Source organism: Melozone crissalis, unplaced genomic scaffold (genome assembly GCF_028551555.1).
Source record: "Melozone crissalis strain CALT ecotype California unplaced genomic scaffold, PUWL_Pcris_2 ptg000018l_1, whole genome shotgun sequence".
NCBI lineage: Eukaryota > Metazoa > Chordata > Aves > Passeriformes > Passerellidae > Melozone > Melozone crissalis.
The window spans coordinates 22906888-22922715 of record NW_026535796.1 but is presented as its reverse complement, the minus strand read 5'-3'; the positions used below and the strand labels follow the sequence as shown (position 1 = coordinate 22922715).

Below are 15828 nucleotides of genomic sequence, written 5' to 3'. Positions count from 1 at the left end.
GCTTAGAATTAAATCTGTTCGAGATGCATAGTTGTGTCTGTCTTCCCTTCCTCAGCAATCTCTTCATGCCTGTGGCTACTTAATATGTGGGTACTGCCAACAAGTGGTTTTCCAGTGAAGAAGTGAGCTGCCCAGTCTATCAGAAACCCTTTCCTTTTCCATCCTTATGGTGACTCAAAATTTGCTGGCACAACTGGTGACCGCTTTGCACAGCTCTTGTCCCTCTCTTTAAACCAGACTTGTTTTTATCAGGGGCTATGTACATGGAAAAATGCCATTCTTGGATCTCAGAATGGTGTGGCCACATGAAAGAGTCAGCCTTTGAGTGTTTGCAGAAGCCTGCAAATGGCTTCTTCAACTGGGGCAGAACAAGCAGGCAGGGCTTTTAGCTCGGAGTATGCCAGAAACAGTCTTTGCCATCACTTGATCTAAGATTGTCCGTTTGAGGAATTGTGGAAGAAAAGCAGACTGATTTACAGCCTGTTAAAAGTTAGCATTCCTCAGCATAGTCTGCACAGCCTGAGTTAAGGGGGGAACCATCTGTGATCAAAAAACAAATGTATCTCTCTGCATTAGTCAAAAGGCAGGATCCTTGAGCAGAGATTGACACATATTGTAAAGCTTTGCTGGAATGCTACTGGACCCAAGATTAATTTGAGTTCAATTAATCAGGGCTGTAGATCCGAGTGAGGCTTATGCTGGTTGTGCTGGCTGCAAAATGTTGGAGTTGAGTTTTACCTCTATATTCTTCCAAGTTCAGGAGACAAAGTCAGCATTTTGTGCCTGCTCAAAGAGGAGCTAAGGGAATAAGCAGAAAGAAATGTCCCTCTGCCAGCTGACGGGAAGTTCCCTTCTGCCAGCTCAGATCCTGTGATTGCTTTGCTGTCCAAGAGCTTGTCAGATGGTAGGTGTTGGGCATGCTTCACAGGACATGAAGACGTCTGAGGTGGAACCCAGCCACCAAGAGCCAGTCCAGAAACAGGATTGAAATGTCTTAATTAAAAAGTGTATGTGTGTGTAATTAAACAGAATGTCACTTTCTACTGAATCTGAGGAAATGTTACAGAAAGAAGGAAAAGTAGACAGACAATCTGAACAGCAGATTTCATTCAGTGATGTTTTGGACCTTTCTTATTGCTATCTTGAGAAGTGACTGCATGCCTGGGAGGCTGGGAATGAGTTGCTCTATATCATTACTGTACAAGTTGTTGTGTGAGAGAAGGTAGCAAAGAGCAATCACCTGGGAAAGGCCTCTGGACCAGTGATGATAGAAAATAACAATTGTGAGTGGCCATGAGAAAACTGTAACCAGGTAATGACTGAATTAAAAAGGAATTTTGAAGTACATTTATGTGCTATTAGATTAGAATCAAAGGAGCTGTACTCGTTCAGTGCTTGGTTTTGTTTGTCTTGTTAAGATACTCCCCTCTGGAGCTTTGTAGAGGTGCTATAATTTGCCTTTAATCTTGACAAAAGTAAGTGATAGTAGAACCAGGACATCAGTATTGTGTTGAGAACACAAGATAAGGCTGTTTCTCTCCCCAGAAGGTGAAAGGTTTGCTCAGTATGTCTGAAGAATAATAATTTCCTATGAAAAGCTGCTGGGGTTTCCTTTGGGCTTTTTCTTTGAAAGACACCTAGCCTAATCCAGTGTGACTAGAACTGTTATCCAAGAGAGCGTACTTGTGAGGATGAGCAAATACTCAGCTTTATGAAACTTGCTACATGATGGGATGTTACCCCATAATGCCCAAGGGCTTCCCAGGTATATGTTAGTAACCCACGGTCACCACCTGCCATATTCCTCCCTCTCCTGTGTGTCAGCAGTGCAGAGTTACTGAGGCAGGGTTCTGCCTTCGACAGTACACGTGGCTGGCGTGGTTGGTGTGGCAGGCAGGCAGCCGAGGGCCGTGCTCTCTGCCCCCAGCGCAGCGGGGAATGAGCCCCAGCGCAGTTTCCCACACGGCTGCACGGGGCCATGTGCAGCACTGGCTCAGTTCTTACCAGCCATGGCAGGGAGGGGTGCTCCTGCCTTCGGTGCACACCGGCCTGGAGACCCCCCACCTCTTTCCAAACACAGGCAGTGCTCCCTCAGCTCTTTCCAAAGATGGGTTGTGCTCCTGCATAGCACTGTGCTGCAGGCTTACCTGCACTGTGCAGTAAAGGTGAGAGGCTTCTCTTGGATGCCCTCTGGCTTCCCCGGCTGCCAGCCAGGGCAGTGATGCACAGCCTGGCAGTGCCCTCCGGGGCCCTGGCAGCCACCCATGAAGGGCCCAGGCTGTGAGTGCCAGTCAGCCCAGGCAGATGCTCTGGCCCTGGCAGCGGAGCCTCTGCCCACGGCAGCAGAGCCGCGTTTGACAGCGGCCATCAGCGAGCCGCGGTTCTGCTGATCCCGGCAGGATGGGTGGCTGTGCCGGGCCGGTGCTCGGGGTCTTGGAATAACTTCCTGTGCTTACACAGTTTCTTATTAATGTTCTCTAAAGCCAACAGGCTGTGCTTTGTGACCTATTTCAGCCTTGGCCACTGACACCTTTTCTCCCTCGGGCTTTTTCTTCTCAGCAGCTCCATTCCTATCTTACAGCTCAGCCCCCTGGCCCTTGGGGCTTCCTGCACCTCACCCCTGCCCTCTGAGCTTCTGCCCATCTTGTTCCTGCACAGAGCAGCATGTGCAGTAGAGTACTTGATGTGCAGAGCGAGCTGTGCAGCCAGGTCATGTGCATGCACAAATCAAAGTCACGGAGTGGAGGGTGGCAACAGGCTTCCTGCTGCTGGCTGGGAGCAGGAGCTCCCATTTTCAGCTCGCCCCTCCTCTGACATCAGACAAAGCAGCTCACAGGAAGTGTGACATGCTTTCAACAGCTCCTGTAATCCCTGAGCTGTCTGTACCCAGTGCAGAGGCCCTTGCCATGAGCTCCATCTGGTGTAGGGCACGGGTACCTGTTATAACGCAGTCACAGCTCTGCCCTTCTGCCAGGTATAAGTTCAGGTCTTTGATTTTAGGCACTTGTTTGTTTGATTCAAGTGAAAGATTTAATAAACCTGGGCTGTCTGTATTGCCTGTACCTTCACTCTCTTCTGTCTGCCCCCTTTCTACATGGCATTATTTTGCTTGCTTGGGGAAATTTCAGGATACTACTTGCATCCTTCTTTTCTTCTTTCTCCTTCTACTGCTCAGTTTAACCTTGTAATTGTTGTTTCTTGCCCACACAAAACCTCTGGATTTCACTATACTCAGCTACTGCAACACCAGATATTTAACATCTCTCATCTCAGGCACACTGGTTAGGCTCTTGCATGGACTCCTGTTGGCAGGACTTGCTGTGAGCATGCTCAGAGTAGGTGCTTTGAACCTGCTCTCTGGCAACAGACAAGGGAAGGCTCCTTTGTCATGCCATGGCATTTACTTCCTTTAATGTGGTTCTTGAATTTTACAGGTAGCCTGAGCAGTTTGCCCAATGGAAAAAGACAAGGCCTTAACCCTTTCAGTGAGTATCTTGTTAACATGTCTCTTTTTTCCTGTGATAAGCATGTATTGCAGAATTCATTCTCCCCTGTTCTCCTATGTTCGTGAACAGCAATATAGAAACAGCTGGAAACCAAAGTTGTTCTTAAGAGGTATAAATACACCAACGTGCAGCTCCATTGCATAATTTCAAAGTCCAGCTCTATGTCTTTTGCTGAAACAGACTATATGTTGCTAAGGAATTAGAATAGGATAAAGCTGCTGTGGGATTACTCCTATCCTACTCTTCCTTCTTCTGTCAAGCAGTAATTTAGGTGATTTGTTGTGTTTACATTCCATCACTCCATGGACAAGTTCCCATGAAGACTGTTCTCTATCGTGGTAAAGGTCTGCTCTCCCAGTATTTTGGGCATTGAATCACATAAACCAGCCCTTTCATCAGCCATGAACAATAACATCATTTGCTTTGCTTTTAGACTTGCAGCCTCATGGTTTTGCTGGGTACTTCTCATTTTGGATTGTAAGAAGCAGTGAGAAGTTCTCCCCTGCCTGTATCTTCTGCTACTTGTTCTATAGCTGTCCTACAAATGTCTGGCTAGACTCCTTTTTGTGTTGAGGAGACCTAGGCAGTGTATCTGTTTAGTGCCAGAAGCCTTCCTATACCTCTTGCTGTCCTCCTTGTCTTCCTGGGGAATGTATCTGGTCCTGGTGAGATGGGCTGAACAGAGAGCTGAAGATAAAGATCAACTACACCTTGTGCATTGATGATGTGATGTTTCCTGGTGTGTCCTTCATTCCGAGTGGTTTTTGCCTGCTGCTAAAAGCTGAGCAGAGGCATTTGAACAATTGCTGTAGCTTCAGCCCCCTCCTTGTCACTCAAAGCGTAGGACAGGTCATCTGCACTCCCACACTACACTGCACTTACACACACGGAAAACAATCTGTTGTTTTTATGAGCTGGTCATTGAGCACTGCAGGCACCTTTTGCAGAGCTGTGCAATTGATTGCAAATCTGGCTGCCTGAAATAATTTTGCATTTGACACTATTTGCCCCCCCGTGACAGGGCATGTTGATCAGCACTGATCTCACTGAGGCCTTTCCTTCCTTTTTCCCTCAAATCCCTACTTTTGCTGTCTCTTTAGCATGTTTTCATCTGTAATTAATCCACAGAGCTCTAGTTCTGATCCCGTAAGAGCTCTGGTTCTTTAAGAACCTTTGGTGAGGGGCTTAACAGAAGCTTTCTTTTGAAGAAAGGCCTCCAAGACCTGCTTGTCTGCTAGAGAAGGAGGCAGCTGGCTGTGGCTGATGGGGAGATGGTGGCAGGGCAGCCTGGCAGCAGTGGGTTTCTGCATCAGCTGTGCCAGGCAGAAGAGCAGAGCAAGGGATGTTGGACCAGTTGTTTCCCTAGACTGCATGCCCATTTCCAAAGAGGGGGAGGAAAGTGGTGTTTTGTGTTTAAAAATATGCCAGTCCCTAAGGCTCCATGTGACTCATTCAGTGCTTTTTGCAGCACGGCTGTCTCATTAGCCCCTGGTTGTTTTCAGCCTCACAGCTTATTCTGGGATCTCAGCTTTCTGAGGCCATGGCTTCAGCAGAGGCTGTACTGGATCTTTATCAGTCAGGTTTCTTTTTGTTTTAATTTGCCTTTTTCTTTTACTTGTTCTGCTTCTGTTCTGTTTTTCCCTCCTTGCTCACCCCACCCCACTCTTTCAGTAGGTCGCCTGGTGTAGCAGTAGAAGACAAGAAGGGAAGGCAGGAGCTGACCCAAAGGAAGAAAACATCCAGTGACAGACGGACAGACACCTTGCTGCTTGTGAGCAAGCACGCAGCATCAGCAACATCCAGCGTAGCAAAAGTGGCACCCAGAACATTTGCACTTTTAAAAAATTGATTTGGATTTTTTTAAAATTGCTTTTCAATGCCATTATCTAATACTTTGGAAAGTGGAGGGAAGCCGGATCATGACTTTTTAAAATTGGAACAGCTACTGATGATGTAAAATTGAGTTCACTGGGAAAGAATTTTATATACTGTATATAAATATATATGTAAATTGTACAGTTGTCTTGTACAGGGGTTGGAGTCACTGTTCTGTTCCTCCCTTTGCTTTTGAAGGCTGTTAGGGTTAGAGGGACACTTTGCATATAATGGATTATAGTAATTGCATTCATTTCTGCCACCAAACCATCATTCAGTGGTGAGCCTTAACAGCACCTCCATGCAGAAAGGAGCCAGTGTGTCAGCATGAATTGTTCTTGCAGATGTGCACACAGTGCCCCAAATGCTTCTTGAGAGCAGCTGAACCCCTTTTTTTACCATAAAGCTCTTTGCAACTCAGGCAATTGGGCTTTTGAGAGCACAGATTTCATGTAAGTATTGGTGCACTGCAAAGCTGCTTGAAGTAGGGATAGAAAAGGGTTCTAATAGGGATGTACAACAGTAGTGTGTGCACCTGTTGCAAGTTGGGCAGAAATTAAATACAAATACATTGCTATTCATGCTCAGATAACATGCTTAGCAAAGCTGCTCCGTGCCTCTGGAATCTGAAGCTGTAAGAAGGATGTGGGAGCCATAGGCCTAGCAGAGTCAGTGGAGTGAAGTCTTGCATCTTCTGCTCTGACAAAGTATTCATCTATATCTTGTACAGCAATAAACATTTTGAGAAGCCTGCTAAAAGCAGCATTAGCCTGCCTTTTGCTTTGCTGAAGAGCAAAGGACATAGTTGTCAGTGCAGACAGACACAGTTGCTGCTGTCCCCAAGAGTCTGCTTTCCTTATGTTGCAGCAGTACAGCTTGGGCCATGCTCACTGCTAAAGGTCTGTCAGCAGTGACTTTCTTGTCCTTGGTGGTTGTGAATCCAATCTCTCCTCCAGCACACTGATGTGCCTGCCCACTTTGCCTGATTTGCTGTTGTCACAACCTCCTGGGTACTGTGACACTGGGGTGTCATCAGCAGTAACAGTGAAGGCTTGGAGAGAGGAGTCTGGTGTTCTTGGAGGGCACAGGGCCTGTGTCAACCACTAGCAGTTTTGGTAGAGTTGTTTCTTTGGCAGGGGTGCCCATATCAACAATCCTAGATTTGGGCAGAGTGCGATGGGACACGTAATTTTGCTTTGTATATTTCCAACCACTGGCAGCACTCGCCTGTTCTGAGCAGCCTCCCACTTCTGACCTGGGGATCCTTCTGCCACTTATCTCTGGACCAAGAACCTGTTAGAAGAAACTGTTGTGAAGATGATGAAATGACATGCTAATATGAGATCACACCAACAATTACTTGTAACAGCAATAGATAACAGTAGAGACTGGACTCATCTTTCAAGGCTCTGTTGCTTTGGTAAAAGATAATACAACACAGCATCTTCACTCTGTCATGTCATTGTGACAATAGCATGAGAGAAATACATCACCAAAATAAAGTGTCCTGATGCAGTAAGTTAGTGCTTGTTGACAAAATGGAAAGTAAAATAAAATAAAAACTAACAAGCTTTTCTATAAATACCTGATTAAGAGTAGTAATAACTCTTCCTCTGGGAAGTATATTGGAGCTAATTAAAATGTATAGCATGGTTAAAAACACTTCTGGTAATATCTGAAATGTACATCATACCATCATAATATAAAGAAGTCATCTCTTTAGCAAGAGCAGATCCTGCTGCTGGATCTTCATGATTTCTCACATACAATGTATGTGCTTTTTTTGGCCTTCAAGCTCCCACCTTCTTGATTGCTTCTTCTCTTGTTGTTCTTTGGGGTTGGGGTTTTTTTTGTTTGCTTGGTTGGGTTTTTTGGGGTTGTGTTTTTTGTTTTGGTTGGTTGTTTTGGTTTTTTTTACTGCCCTGGGCACATCTTTTGTGTGTTGAAATAATTTGGTTTAGTGTTTAGTTAGAAATGTCCATACCACACTCACTAATCCTATTGTGGGGAGTAAAGAATGAAACCAACTGTATAAAAAAACTCCTCTCCATTTTAATATTCTAGTTGTAGGAATTAAAAGTTCTGACTGCTGTGTTGGATGGTGTTTGGTGGTTTGGAGTTTTTGGGGTTTTGTGGAGGTAGGGTTTTTCTTTGTTTGGTCAGGGGTTTTTTTAATGTATAGTTCTATCCAGCAGAAACAGACAATTGGATGTCTCTAGGAATTCTATCAGCCAAACACTGGGGCTGAGAAATGCCCCACAAGATTGTGGGGGGACTGCAGAGCTGCTAAAACTCACAGCATCTTCTGGAAATAAAGCAGCCAGTCACCACTCCTGCTTGTTATGTAACTCCTTCTGCTGACCTCCTTTTTCTCATCCTTGTGCCCTTCCCCTCCAAGAGGCCTGCACTCACATGTCATTTGCAACTGAAATTGGGTCAGTTCTGCAAGGAAGGCAAACAAGGGGTGGCTGTTGGTTAACTTTGGTATTTGTGGATATTCCTGTTGCTAGGCCAGGGCTGACTTTATGGATGGATTGGGGACCAGGCATAACATTGCTTTCCTCTGTCACAAGACAATTCCAAGTCCCTGCATCCTGACTTGCTGAAATTGCATGGGTCTCTGAGCAGCTTCTGGCAACACTTGTACGCTGCCATGGAAGGCCCAACCAGCATGATTGTGTAATGTCCAGGTAGAGATCAGGTTATTTGTTCTGGGTTTGTGTTGGAGGATTGTGCAGACCATTCTGGTCCTGACTGACATAGCCCATGCTGTGAGCTGTCCAAGAACCTGTACTCACAGATGAGAGCAGTGCCTAAGCTGCCCGTTTTCACTCTTGGTTTTATTGCCAGTCCACCTGGCTGCTGGGCCAGATCATCCTTATCCAGAGCTTGTAAGCAATCTTTTGCTCTGTCTTGCATCAGTAGCATCTTCCTGAAGCTGGGACACAGGGAGTGTCAGTGTTGTGTCTGAAAGCAGGCCCTGGGCATGTGTCTCCTCATTCCTCAAGTCCTGCTGGGCCTCTCCAGCTCTGCTTTGAATGATGGCTGAAAACGGCTGGGACAGAGAGGAGAAGCAGGACTTGACAGTGCAAGTCATCTATTCGTCCTGCCAGAAGTAAAAAATCTATCTTTTTTGCTGATCTTCCAAGGGCATAGTGTGTTGTAGGAAATTGCATTACAGTGAGATTCATTTGTGGGAAGGCACTGCTTTCCATGGCCTGAGTTTATATTGAACTTACCTGCCCCAGCGCATTTCTGCCTATGGTAAATTTGTTAAACTGAAAGGCATCTGTTTGGTTTTGGTTTTGTAATAAAATAGATAACTTTTGCACCAGTGTCTTGTAGTGGTTACTTGTTGAATCTTGATTTCCAGTTATTCCTACAGCGCTGTAGGAGAGGGAAGGGGATTTGCTCCTTGCAGAGTCAAGTGTCAGTCGGTGGTTGGGTTTGGAGGTCTGTGATGTTTCTCCCCTGTGTGTAAGCCTCAAGGCTGAGTTAAAAGAAGCTCCAGAGTGCATCTCTGTGGTTTGATGACAGCTGTCTGAATCTGCCCAGCCTGCTTAGAAAGGCTGTGAAGCTTCAGCAAGAGCGTAGAGATGATTGTAGAAGGCAGGATGTGGGATCTTGTAGCACAGTCTCCCCACACCACAGGTAGGAGACAGGCTCTGAACCTTGCATGTCCTCACAGCTCCCTTTCACATGGGAGCCTCATACTTTACTTTGCAGGTCATGCCTTGCTACATGGGAGCCTGAAATAGTATCTTCTAGCTGTTGTCCAAAACCTTTTAATCCTCAAAGATGGTGAGTAACATGCCATGCTGGAAAGCTGCTGCTGTTGTAAAACATAGGTTTTTCTAGGCTACAAGGGAGTGCAGTTCATCAGAGGCTGCAGCACCAGGTCCGTGGCAGAGGAGGCCACACACTGATCCTTTCAAGTGCATTTGACCAGCTTTGTCATCACTGTCATTTCACTTGATCACATGTAAATCTTTGCAATGAATAAGGAGCCAACTCATTTATTGCACATGGAAGGCAAGGCAGTTGCAGTCCCAGGGGAGGATTTCTGCTTGTATGGTAGTCACAGGCTGGATTGCTTGTAGGTCATCAGAGCTCTGCTAAGTCTTTCAGTGCAAATTCAACAATAAAAGAAGTAAATGCAGAGGTGTGACAGCTAGTGTGCCTCTGTCAAGAATGGACTGGCCAGCCCACTTAATTTCCTTTTATTACCAAGGGTAACAAATTCTGGGGCGAAGGGGAGAGCAGTAGATGTTATTATCTGGGGTCCTGCAGGACTTAACTAAAACCAGGAAAAGGATATTTTGAAAAAGACCAATTCCTTGGCCATGCTTCCTGCTTCTGGAGTTGATGAAAGGTACCTCAAGAGGCCTTCGCCCTTTCCCTGGCAGTGCTGCCATTCTGGGCACAGGTCAAAAGGACTGAAAATGGCTTGCTTCTGCCTCTGCTTCCAACAGTGATACTGCCATTCTCTTCCTTCTCCCCCAGCCTTTTTTTCTCTTATCTGTAACAGTATAACTAACATAACCGACATGAGGAATGTTGACCTCCTAAATTCTCAGTAGCCAGCCCTTACAAGCCATTTCAGGCAAAATACCTTGGAAACTGTTCAAAAGCTGATATTAAATTGGGTAGAACATCTGCAAAATTATGCTCCTTAGTTTGGAAAACACCTTGAATAGGAAATGGGTTAAAAAAATGCCAGCTTAGGAACCAGGAGTCTTAACAGCGAGTGTTTTGTATGGAGTGTTTGCCAGAAAATCCAAGACTGACTTTGGGAAGCAATTGTGCTTTTTGTAGTTCTGCTGAGGGCTTTTTTTACTGATGTTAATGGTGGGTTTTGTTTTTCAAAGGGACCTTCCCTGTGCACTCCAAGAGTTGTCTAGCTTTGGTTCAGAAAACACCACAAATTTTATGCTGCTTGTTGTAGCACAAACCTATATGCCCATCTCCCGCTAAAGTATAAATGAAAATTTATTCCACATTATGTTTTCTTTCAGCACGTTGGCACTGGGCCAGGGAGAGGGGCCATGGCCCCACTGTGCTCATTCAGCCCACACCAGCCCAGGCAGTGGTGGTGGGTGGCTCTCTGCCCCAGCTGAGCCAGACTGGTGCTGTGCTGCAGGCACAGGTGCACCCTGGGCAATAAGAGAGGCAGCTGCTTGTGATTCCAGTGGAGATTGAGGTTTCCACACCTTGCCTCCTCTCTGGTGCCAGCAGGAATAGCTCAGGTCTCCTGCATACGATTCACAACTAGGTGGCCCTAGTTTGGACCTCAGAGAAGTTTCTTGGTGCAAGATCTGGGAGTCTGAAGTACAGATGAATACAGCTCACCCTATTAAAATAAAGATTAAAATAAAGAAATTCAATCCCAGTATAAAACAGATCCTTAACTCATTGCTTTATGGTGTGTGAACAAAGGACACTGGTGAAACAAATTCTGTTTGTAGCATCTCTGTGCTGTGCTTCAAGCACTTAAAAACTGCAGTTTGAGTGTCCAGTGTCCCATTGCACAGCACAGCCCTGGCCTTGCATAGCACTAAATGCCACTGCTATCTCCCTCAGTCATGATTTTGGCTGGGACCACTGAAGGGATTCCTGCTGGCTTCACCACGTCAGAAAAGAGCTGACACAGCATCTGGCTGAATAGAGAGCTATTTCTGAAGTGACTTGGATGCTCCCACTCTGAGCTGGCAGGTTGTCTCAGAGCAAGCTGCATGAAGGTGGCTGAGGCTGGATTTGTTCACCTGCAGCCCAACATGAAAGTGAATTTTTGCATCTCTGGAGCTGTTAAAATTGTTTCAAGTTAATGGCTTAAACACTGCAAAAATTATCAGAGGACTTTTGCCCACTCTAGGAGACTGCAAAGAAACCTTGTCCATCCGCAATCACAGAAGTCCACCCCTCCCCAAATATGCCTGCTACCTGGAATTTGGACAATGACAGGAACTTAAGATAAAGGGGATACTGTTGTCCAGTCATCCCAGGTCTGGGGAGAAAAATGTATTCACTAGTGACACTGGAAGAGAGACTGGAATGCCGATGGCTCCAACAATCATGGGGCAAGCTGCAGGTGAACAATCCAGCCTCAGCCAACTTCATGCAGCTTCCTCTGAGACAACCTGCCAGCTCGGAGTGGGAGCATCCAAGTCACTTCAGAAATAGCTCTCTCTTCAGCCAGATGCTGTGCCAGCTCTTTTCTGATAAGGAAAGAGGCAAACCCTGTGAGGAGGGCACTGTCTCTTTTTCCTTACTCAAGTGAACTCAGCTAACTCCCCAGCTGGGGAAGCACTGGGACATTCATACATAGCCTGAAGGTTTTCATCTCTGCTGATGGGCCCTAATGGGCCATAATGGACTCAACTTCCTGGTGCTATGGGTGGGTGGATTGTCTTAGAAGGTGTCAAAGACTCCTGAACTGATCCACAACATTACATCATCCAGTTGAAACTCCCTGCCCCAGGGGATGTACCTGGGTGTTCCTACCTGAACTGGAGTGAATATAAACCCAGCAGATGTTGTGTTTTAGGGATTTCTCCCCACCACTTGTTTGGGAGTTGCCCCCACCACACAATGGAGCCAGTCTGCAGCTACCACTTTGAACAAGAAACATGAAAATTGCAACAACCAAGTCTCATTGTGAGGTCTACAGGTGACATTTCAACTCTTATCCTTCCCTTCTCTTTCTTACCCATTTTCTTAAGCAGTATTATTGCCATATTACTATACATAACAACAACAAAAATGGCTGTTTTACAATGCAACCAAATGGTTCTACAATAAACTCTACATGTGTATATTAACAAACACCACTCATTCAGGGTCATTTCACTCCAGTTTGCCCCAAGAGATCTATTATCAAGAACCTGGGCTACCCTTGCCTTCTGTAGTGGGTTCTAACACAAGTGTTGAGATGTCTGCTGCAAGCTTTTTCTCCTCAAAATGCACTTAGATACCAGACCTTGGTAATCTAAAGTACTTAGACTCCAAAAAACCGAAACATCAAATACAAATTAATTCAGAAAACTCATAGGCAGGATCTGTGAAGAGATGTCCTAAATGATAAAAGAGATCTGGGGACTAATAAAAGGAGTCATAGTCCAAATAAGAAACTATCTTGCTGCAAGAGAAATGAAGGAAGTGTAAGTAGAGATCAATAAAGTGGATCAAGAGCTCTTCAACATCCTGAAGCATAAGAAGAAAAAAAATGAAATGTGGGATGGGTGCTGGAGCATTGCAGACTACACGTGAGCTGCCAGGGGACTTGAAGAGAGCATGGCAACATCACCTCACTGGTGACGAAGAAAATCCTCGAGAATTACAGACCTGATACCTCTCTGTGAAAACCTTAAGGAGCAAGCTACCAACCGCTTATTCTCTAATCCCCTAAAGATTAATAAATTTGTAAATAGATGGCAGGAATGGGTTTGTTGAGGTTTCACTAAGGACAAATCATTTCAAACTAATTTGATTCCATTCTTTGACAGGATAACTCGCCTCGTGGCTAGGGGGGAACAGCACTGCATGTGATATGTCTTGACTTTGGAGAGGCTTCTGGCACTGTCCCAGAAGACATTCTCATAAGTGAACCAAGGAACTGCAGCCTATTTAGATTCACAATACATTGAATTCAGTGTCAAAGTCAGAGAGCTTTCTGGGGAGATCTTCCCAGTTGTGGTCCAGAGTCCAGATCTATTCAGTATTTTCAGCAGTAACTTTTAGAAATTGCTTTGCTTAAATTTTCCTGGTGATAGCCAGTGTGGGGTGGGGTCCTGGGGGGCCTGGAGGAGGTGTCTGTCACCACCTATGGAGGGTAGAACATGAGTGGTTGATGATTTGAAGAAACAATCCCAGTCAACAGGATGAGTTTCAGCAGAGGCATGGGATAACCCTGCCATGAGGCAGCTGTGAGAATGTGCAAACAAAGTGAAACCCACTGGGCAGCAATCCTGAAAAAGTGACTTTTTAGAGGCTGGGAAAAGAAAAAGTGGAGAACCTGAAGGACTGTGACACATACAAAATCCTCTTACCAGAAGGATAATAGTGAGCTGTTTTCTACGCCCTTGTTAATGAAACAAGAAGAAAAAAAATTAGCAATGCCAACAGAAACCCTGCATTTGGCTTTGCTTTTAGTTTCTGCCCAAGATGTTCCATAAGAAGACGAGGCAATCAAATGTCTTTTGGTAGCCTGAAGAGCTTATTTGGATACCCCTTGTGTTAATAGAGACACAAAGGTGCTCTCTACAATATGGACATCCTTAGTGCCAAGGATGTGCCATGAGGACTTTCTGAGAATACCTTTGAAGCTTTTGTCTTGAGATTTTATTCCCCCTACAGCTTTTTCATGCATACAGGTTGTACTCATAATTCCCACAGGATGGAACCAGTGTTTTTGTAATGGAAGCTTATTTTCTTCAATATCAGAGGCATCTTCCTGGGAAGGTATTCATAACTTCACAGCTTATACCCTAAAAAAATCTGTTTGAAGGGTTTATTTCTTTAATTCACCCAAATTTCACATGTGTTTCAAAGTACTTCCTAGGCCTGTGAAGTTTTTTATTGTGTTCTTGAAACTGGCCCAATTTCTGAGTGCATGCCCAGCACCAAGTACTAGGTAGGTCACGATTACTGTTTTAGCCACAGCTCCCACTGAGCTTGCCACATACATGGCAACAGCAATGGTGCAACCTGGGGCATGGGTGAGTGCTTACATTTAAGTGCAGTGGGAGCATCTGCTGAGCTCATCCACCTCACATCATGCCTTTAGACTCCATGTCTGAGCCCAAACGACACCCCAGGGCACATGTAGGTAAGTGCAGTGTGGAAAAGGCACCAAGGGTATCTGCTGTTGGCAGTGGGGCAAAAATATGAGCAAACCCCACCAGCCACCTGCAGGGATGCCCTGAGGCCCTTGGGTCTGCTCTGCCCCTGCCACCTACTTTTGGGCAAAGTCCAGACCTCCTGGGTGAAGGGAAGGCAGGGAGGAGGGATAAATTCACTCATGGTGTTAATTATCTATGTATTTTAAATGAGTCATTTAAATACCAGGAGGTGCTTAATCCCCTCCTGTGACAGAGGCAGTTTGGGAGCACAGTGTGCTCTGCTGGGCACCGGCACACACAGTTCTGTCATTGGCAAGCTGGCTGCTGCTGGCACATGCACACGGATGACAATGTCATTAAAAACATTTTTTCCATCTAATATTCCAAAGGTTATTCTTGGTGACAAGTGCTTTCCAGCTTGTGGCCGGGGCTGAGCAACTGCTGCTCCCATTTTTGCAGACCGGCTCCCGCACTGAATCCATATTCAAGCATGACCAGGTCTCTTGGATGCCTTTCTGTTATCTCATCTACAACTACACCTATGTCCTATTGTGTTGTCAGGTGGATGAGACGAACTGAGGTCTTGCTGACTCCATTTACCTCACCAGCGTCCAGGTACAACAGAACTGGGTGTCCTCTGAAATGTTTTCCCAAAGCAAAGGGCTGTGCTGGTGGAGACAGGCAGGTGGGCACCATCCCACACCAGCAGCTGAAGCCTGAGGAGGCACATGCAGCTGATGGGGACTTCTCCTGGCAGATGGGGCTGTGAAGAGGCATCCTGTTGGTACTTAGGGATGGAGGGAAGCGGAGGGGTCCTTCCATGCCAGGGACCACAAGTGACCTACAAAGCAGTCCAGCAGCCCCAGACATGGAATCAGAAGATAAATGCATCATGATTTGTCTGAGCTTGTCCAGAAGAGTCCTGATCACACCAACACCACAGTAATTGCCAGAAAGGTAACAAAGTCCAATCCACATGCTGCAAATGCCTCCTTCCTAACTTAAAACCTTTGGTCAGTGTCTCTAACAAACACTTCCATTTCTCACTGTACTGTACCATAACAGATTCCTGATGCTTGCACACACTCCTCTTACTAATTCCAGCTTTCTCTGGCTTGGCTCCCTTTGGTCCTGGATCTAAATCTCCAAAGCTGTGGGAACCAGGATACTTCTGTGCAGCAGTGGCAGCAAACCAACCCAAATGAGCCTCAACACCCCCAAAAAATCCTCTTGGTCCCATCACTGGAGTCAAAGATGAGCCACAGACAGAGCTGGAACTTGTGTGTTTGCCCTTAGGTCAGGAGCAGGTGTGCTCTCTTTGGGCAGGAGCTGTCCAGCAGGGCAAGATGTGGGAAGTGACCCCACAGGCCTGTGGAAGGGGGTGGGAGTGTGCAGGACACAACAGGGCAGTGGTCTCTTCTGCTTTGCCAAGATCTGGTTGCCCAAGAAAGTGACATCCAGGGCTGCCTTTCCTATGGGTGCCCAACTGGGAATTCTTCCACCCCACTTGGTTATTTTGCATTGCACTGTGAGGTGCCCAAGCCCCAGTCTCCCCTGGAACCCCAGAACTGGAGTTAACATAACACCCATGCTGTCAGGCAAAGATAGAG

The 15828-nt window shown here is 46.0% G+C and overlaps 1 protein-coding gene across 5 annotated transcripts in view; it reads left to right on the top strand.

Moving 5' to 3' along the window:
- The window catches only part of SMOC1 (SPARC related modular calcium binding 1), a 128803-nt gene extending 120093 nt beyond the window's left edge, over positions 1-8710 (top strand). For 2 of the 5 annotated variants that reach the window (XM_054276506.1, XM_054276503.1), the window contains exons 12-13: positions 3435-3485; positions 5178-8710. In XM_054276506.1, the coding sequence (XP_054132481.1) occupies positions 3435-3485; positions 5178-5194 (68 nt within the window). In that variant the 3' untranslated portion in view covers positions 5195-8710. The remainder of the gene's footprint in view (positions 1-3434; positions 3486-5177) is intronic. The other 3 variants (XM_054276504.1, XM_054276508.1, XM_054276507.1) reach the window with 3 other exon arrangements.
- The last annotated feature ends 7118 nt before the right edge of the window (positions 8711-15828 follow it).